Here is a 7,212-nt window from a genome sequence, read left to right on the forward strand (position 1 = left end):
AGATCACCATCATACCCCAAGCGGCGAGTCATCAATTCCCAGGGTACTTTCTATTTTTTTCTCCCCCAGCAAGATTGGATCAATTTAAATGATGTAACTGATGGACCCTTGCTTGCAACATACCACCCACAGGCATTTTTTTTTCTGGACAAATAGCCAAGAAGTCGAAGTTTCTTTTCTTTGTTTTTTTTTTTTTTTCTCTTTTTCTTTTTCCCTCAGCCATAACCAACAACTGTTTCTCCCAAACTTCTTCATGGGACTCTGATAAACACTTTAAAGTTGTGAGGAAAAAAAAGAAAAGAATGGCTTGTAATGATACATGGACTGCCGTTCCGCCTTTCCATATCTGATTGTTTCTCTGTTACCATGATATCTGCTAATATGACTTCTGAATACCACAACAATTTCTTCGCCTCATTTTTAAAAAACTATTTGATGCCATCCTGGTTTCATTTAATAAGAATTGCACTTAATCTCCTGTTTTTTTTTGTTTTTTTGTTTTTTTTTTTGCAGTTTGTTTGTTAGTTGATTCAAACTTGCAGCCTTCCCACCCCTTTGCATTTTTTTTTATTTTATTATTATTATTTTATTTTTTTACCCATTCCCCTTTTTATTGTATCGGTTCAACTATTAGACGCTCCATCTTTAAATGCCTTCTGAACAATGTCAGTCTTGTCAAGGCTCACAGCGGCTTCTTATTGGCTCTGTCTCCAGGTCTGTGTTACTAATAAAACACTTGTCAGTATCGACCAGTTACAATTCAGCTTGTTTTCTTTTACTGCGAGTAACACCCTTCATGTTTGAGCCCTAACATTTTGCAGCTCTAACTTCACTGGAGTTAGTTTCTGTGAGAGGAACACTTTGGTTTATCATCTGCTGCCACCATGTGGTGTAACGGGGAACTGCACTGATCTCAGACTAACTTTGTTTTGATAAAGGCTTTTTCAAACTGGAATAACCTTTGTCCCCAAAGCTCTAGACAATGGCTTTCTGTCCCATCTTTGTTGTTTATTTTATCTACAGCTTGAACTTGAGACAAAAAACAGAAGCTGTTCTTGTTCATGTAAGCTGTGCGTTTAAGCACTGCTGCAGGCCATAATCGCTTCTAAGTTTTTATGTGTACGTTTATTTGTTTTAATTGTGAAGAAAAGTGTAATTTTAAGACAAAGTATGCAAATTAGTTTTCTCGTTTCTATTTTTATACGCATCTCTACTTGATGATAAAACATCCTCACATGAAGTCCGTTTGGGAGAACTGCTGACCATCTCAATCATGTTGCATAATCTTAATCAGCAGGTAGTGTTTTGTACTGTTTTGTGACTGTTTTGCAAATGAATGACTGTCAGTGAAAAGTATCGACGTTTTTCTTACTGTTAGTGTATCAAGCATGCAGTGCAATAGTCCTCTACTATAAGCCCTGATTTGGTTGCACATCTGCTAGCCAGCCATAGCTGTGCGTGTGATGATGTGTGAATGTTTTTTTGTCCCAAGCTGAAGACTTCAGAATGTGATTTCTAATCACGGTATAAGGCTGATACAGTATATGCTTTGGTTTGCTAACACCTGCCTCTCACTGATGATTTAAAGGTTGAAACGCAGAAAGAGGTAAATATGATTTTGCCTTTTTGACCACAGCTTCCTTCCAGCCACCTTATTAAAGGGAACCTATTACGCTCTTAGACTCCTCAGTTTATCCCCTCAAACAAGTAGTTTAAGCTTCCTTCCACCTTCCCTCTAAGCCAAAAGTCTTCTGATTAGCTGCCCCTGCTAAACGGGGGCAAACAGGCAGGTGGGAGAAAGGCAATAGAAGTTATTTTGACCCTTTAAACAGATGGGTTACAGCAGTGGATTCCATTCCTGTCAGCTAAGGTCAGGAAACAGACTACAGTTTGCACAGGCTCACAAAAATAAATGTTGCCTGGTCTGATAAATTTCTGCTGCAGCATTCAGATGGTAGACCCAGAATTTGACCCTGCCATCCGCATGAAAACATGGTTCCATTCTTCCTTATATTCACAGTTGAGACTGCTAGTGGTGGTGTGATGCTGTGGAAAATATTATCTTGGTTCACTTTGGGCCCCTTAGTATCATGTGAGCATCATTTAAACACCACAGCCTACCTGATGATTGTTGCTGAGCATGTCCATCTCTTTTGAGTAGTGCACGTATCTTCTGATGGCTGCTTCCAGCAGGATAACACACCATGTCACAAATGATATCAAAGTGGTTTCTCGAAGATAAGTTTGCTTTAGTTTAATGACCTCCACAGTCACCGTGTCGCAGTCCAATAAGCACGCTTGGGATGTGGTGAAGTAGGAGACTCACATCATGGATGAGCAAATCTGCAGCAACTGTAATGCTGTGTGATCACGTCAACGTGGACCAAAATCTTTGAGGAATTTTTTCCAACAACTTGTTGAATCTGTGCCACAGAGAATTGAGACACCTAATAAAGTGACGAGTGATAGAAAATTAGGAAAACCGAAATAGATGCCCCTTTAAACCTGCCTTGCTTTCATCCACCTTGCAAATCGAGCGGATTTCTTTGCGAGCTCACTCCAAGAAGAGTCTATCATGTTATCATTGATCAATCTCACATCCCTGTTCTCTGTTCACCGTTTCGGTGGGGGGAGGGGAGGAGGAGTTGGCTGTCTGGTTGGGGTCTGGGATGCAGGGCCTCCCTGCTGCTGCAAGACCGGGGGTGTTGTGCTTGTCTCCACCCCAGAGCAAAGGGCAACATCTCCTGGGTCTTGGGGCAGATTGCCCCTCTGGGGGTGATAGTACCTGGACCTGGAGGGTGTGAGTGTGTGTACAGCAAAAAAAAAAAGAGAATATCATGTAAAATAATAATAATATATAATGTAGATCAGTCAGCATTTGACATCAGCTGAGTATACACTTTAATTTTTAAAGTTCCTGCTGTGAAAGAGCCATGAGACTGAAATCTAGAACACTAAGGGGTAAAAATACAACCCCAAAAAATGTATAACAAAGAAAACAAGAGACAATATTATCTAAAATGATCAGGCAACTTTCTGGTCTGAAGCAGGAGAGGGTTGTTTCTCTAACAAAAATATGTGCAGTACTTTTTAGATCTATGCAATCTGTGTCATCACTGTGCACAAGAGGAGATCATGAGGTTTTCAACCACAGTGATGTCACATGGATGTGACTCACAGACCTGTGGGTCATATGCGCAATAGGCAGGTGAGTGTTTCAGGATGTATGAGTGGCAGCTTTGGAGGCACAGTTTGTTTACCAAATGTGTTCATGACAAAATATTAAACTTTTTTTTAATATAAATTGTGAATAAAATAACCCAGTAAATTCCCAGAGTTACACAAAGTTATCCTAAAACCAGCATTTAGCAACAATTTGCGTAAATGATAAAACTCCTGGTTATTTGCTTCTTTCGTCTGTTATGGTGTAATGAGTCGTAAACCCCGAGTAATTAGAGGAAACTTAGTAGGCACTGTGTTCACCATTAAATACGCAGTAACTTGTGCTTACATACAATAATCCAACATGCTGCAGAAATGTGAATAAACGTGTTTGGTTCAGGGTTTATCACCGGGAGCGAAAGCTCCAGCACAATGAAATGTCGCATGTTTTTCGGTTTCTCCTCCCTAACCACAAACTGCTGGGCCTCGGTCATATGACAAGGACAGATCCCTCCTCAGTGCCCTGCCCCGCGTCTTTATGCGCAGCGGCTGATAAAAAATAAAATAGTTCCACGTAAAAGAAAAGAAAAAGACAGAAAGGCAACATTGATTCGTAAGCTCTTCGTATACTGTTTATTTCAAGATTATTATTATTTTCTTCTTGAATACGCGTCGATTATCATCACACAGTCGACGTTAATGGGGTTTAAAACAAGGTGAGGTACGCCCCTGCGAACTACCCATTTCCTCTACGTCATGTTGTTATTGTATCCCTCCGCTGCAGTCGCACTAGGAAAACAGCTGTGGCGAGGCTAAGGCTAGCTAGCATCGTTTGTGTTTGTGTGTCCGCGATTCGAGTCAGTTCTTAAGCAACCCGTACCACCGCGGAGTGACCGACTTGTTGTCTGTCATCTCTTTTAAAGATGAAGTTTCAGTACAAAGAAGAGCATCCCTTTGAGAAGAGGCGGTCCGAAGGCGAGAAAATAAGAAAGAAGTATCCGGACAGGGTGCCAGTAAGTAGCTAACGTTAGCACCTTGACAGCTAGCTAGGTTGCCTTGCTGTTATACTGCTGTCAGGCTAATTTCGTTATGCTCACTGTTTTATTTTTATTACTGATTTAATCTTAAAATCTAAATGTGATATTGTAGAGAGATTTTACCCACACAATATATTGCTTAGTTTGTTTACTGCCACGTTGTAACCGCCACACATGGTAGCTAACAACGGCAGAGGTTAAGTAGGAATTTCGGCCGCTGTGAGCAGGCCAGCAGGTGATCTCCGTGTTATTCTTCCGTGAATCATCATTGGTGGCCAAATAATGGTGGTTATGACTGTGACGGTGGTTACGGTGAAGACATGCAGGTGTGCACAGACTCTTTTAGTGGTCTGTAGCTGGATGTTGAAACGCAGTAGAGCGCCTTAAAATAGATGCTGTCAACAAAACGGGGTTGTTTACGTCGCCCAGCTCCTTGCAGATAAATCATAAAGGCTTTCCCCAGTTAGTCTGGCCTATCGAGGCCGTCTGTGTCACAACTATCAGCTGATTTAATGTGGGGATTTCGGGTTTTTCCTGTAAAGTATGACGAAATACACTTTCCTTTCAATCATGATCACTTTTAAGCTTTCGTTTTACAGTCCTTCAATCCTAGTTTACCGTAAACTTGTTCTGTTGCTACAACAAACAATTAACTATCGTAGTCAATTAACCACTGCTTATTTTCTCTATTAATTGAATACTTATTTGGTCACTAAATGGTGAAAACAGTCCATTATAACTTCCCAAAGACCCAGAGAACATTCACAGATGTCGTGTTTTGTATGATCATTTGAATTAAAACTATCATTCACCATCATAAAATGGTACTGACAAAAAATGCACATCAGGTGCTAATTCATTAAAAAAAAAAAAGGGGGGGGGGGGGGGGGACGCTGATTAATTGTGCAGTCAGTGTTTACCGTGTGGGCAAGTGATATTTTACCGGTCCTATTTTTAGACTGGAGAGAGACTTAAAGAGGTTTAGTAGGGAAGCCGTTCAAAAATTAAACCGCACGTCTGATAGCCGGGGTGTAAATATACCAGGTTCTTTCTAACACTGAAATACTTTTGTGAAATATAATCTGTGTTATATTAAACACTTCGTCTGGGTTTGATGTGCCTGGCCTCGCTTGACTGACAGTTTGGTACACTCTCAGATCCCTTTTATGAGACAATGAAGCGAACACCATATTGCAGCCTTTGTAATAAAAACATGTTGTACACCTGTTTTTTTTTTTTTTTTTTTTCTTTTTTCTTTCTTTTTTTTTTCTAACCTTTAGGTAATTGTGGAGAAAGCACCCAAAGCCAGAATAGGAGATCTGGACAAGAAGAAGTACCTTGTCCCCTCTGACCTGACGGGTAAACATTGCCTTGGAGTATAAAAAGTTGTTGACTTCTATTTTAGAGTTGTAATGTCACATGTTAAATTTCTACTATTACATATTCTCTCTTTCATCAGTGGGTCAGTTTTACTTCCTCATCCGGAAAAGAATCCACTTGCGAGCTGAGGATGCGCTCTTCTTCTTTGTAAACAACGTCATTCCACCCACCTCAGCTACCATGGGATTGTTGTACCAGGCAAGAGTCCTGTTAAGCTTCCTGCTCACTCACATGCTCTCACATTATGGCTTAACCAGCATGTTGCCTTTGGTTGTTCCTCCTTAGCCTCTCCCTACATTATTGATATTGCGCTAACATGTTTTTTTCTTTTTTCCCCTCCCATCAGGAGCATCATGAAGAGGACTTTTTCCTCTACATTGCCTACAGTGATGAGAGTGTGTATGGGGACAGCCAAAGGGAAATCTGATCCCACTTCAACCACTACCCACCTTTCTGAGACCTCCACATCCATTCATTCATTTAAATATTAAATCCAGCTCAGCAGCCTACAGTTCCCAGAGTGAATATGTCAAATGCACTTTCACCACCCATGCATTACCCCTCTCGCATCCAGTTCTGTCTTTATTACTCTGCAGTCTGAATTGTATTTGTCTCCCGCTTTTCTTTTCAACAGTAACTAAGTGGTCTCATGGCCAGTTCAATTTCTAGTGTCAAAACCGATCGTACTTTACTTAAAAACAATGAGAGAGATTAATGAAATAATACTAGAAATAGGCCTTTACTATAGCTACTCCGGGTTTAAGGGAGAAAGGATTTAAATTGGGTGTTATTTAGAATGAACGCAAATGTTTTTTGGGGGGTTTTTTTTGTTCAGTTTTGTTAGCTTGAGCTTAGGCTGAGAAATGAAAGGGAAAGAACTCTTTCACTAGGAAAAAACAAACTAAAGTGACAAAATTTATTTAAAAGCATGTCAAGGAGAATTTAGCTTGCTACTCTGCATTGGACCTTTGCAAGGAGTATAATAGAATTCAGACTAAATAATCATCCTCTGCTTTCAGTGGTAAGACTATTATGTTGACTGCTAATGATTATTGTTGTTATTGTTGTTAATTTTTAGATGGCTTACTTTCTAAGGATTGTGTAAAGCTGAGTGCAATTTTTTTCTTCTATTTTTTAAGTTGTTTTTTTTTTTTTGTAAGAAGAAAAATTACAATTGAACTCTGTATACAGCTGCGTAACTGGCTCTTTCTCTCTATTCATGACCATACATAATAAAATGTGATGGAAAAACTACCTGCTGTTTGTCTTTTTTGTCCCTTTGCTACAGGGTAACAAGTAATTACACTTTTATTTTTTTAATTTTTTTAGCCATGTGAGTTGTGGCTTTCAATGTAATGAAACATTACACTGGTTAATTTGATGCTGTGCGCTTCAAGGGAGTTACAGTTTGCACAACATACAAAAACATGAACCTGTGATTTAGTTCATTTTTCTTCTGGTTGCGTGGGTTGCTTTATCATATCAGCTTCTGTTGCTGCACTGATAATCTGACTTGCAAAGTCATGCATGTCCACGTGTATGTTTATAATTTTTGATATATGCAAGAAAGACATTTGACTCCAACATCTATTTTTTTCCTCCACCTGCTTTCTTTAAGTGTTACAAAAGTAGA

The 7,212-nt window shown here is 39.7% G+C and overlaps 1 protein-coding gene across 1 annotated transcript; it reads left to right on the top strand.

Annotated features, from left to right (window-relative positions):
* Positions 1–3,935: 3,935 nt before the first annotated feature.
* gabarapb (GABA(A) receptor-associated protein b) lies at positions 3,936–6,833 on the top strand. Its single transcript, XM_080880330.1, has 4 exons — positions 3,936–4,175; positions 5,480–5,558; positions 5,659–5,777; positions 5,926–6,833. The coding sequence occupies exons 1-4, from the start codon at positions 4,086–4,088 to the stop codon at positions 6,004–6,006; spliced, it is 369 nt and encodes a 122-aa protein (XP_080736456.1). The 5' UTR covers positions 3,936–4,085; the 3' UTR covers positions 6,007–6,833.
* Positions 6,834–7,212: the final 379 nt, after the last annotated feature.

This window comes from Rhamphochromis sp. 'chilingali', assembly GCF_963969265.1.
Source record: "Rhamphochromis sp. 'chilingali' genome assembly, chromosome: 1".
Taxonomy (NCBI): Eukaryota; Metazoa; Chordata; class Actinopteri; order Cichliformes; family Cichlidae; genus Rhamphochromis; species Rhamphochromis sp. 'chilingali'.

Coding starts and splice junctions, on each gene's coding strand:
- gabarapb (XM_080880330.1), top strand. CDS start 4,086: ATGAAGTTTCAGTACAAAGAAGAGCATCCCTTTGAGAAGAGGCGGTCC. Junction 5,559..5,658: donor TGTCCCCTCTGACCTGACGG/GTAAACATTGCC, acceptor CTCTTTCATCAG/TGGGTCAGTTTTACTTCCTC. Junction 5,778..5,925: donor CCATGGGATTGTTGTACCAG/GCAAGAGTCCTG, acceptor CCCTCCCATCAG/GAGCATCATGAAGAGGACTT.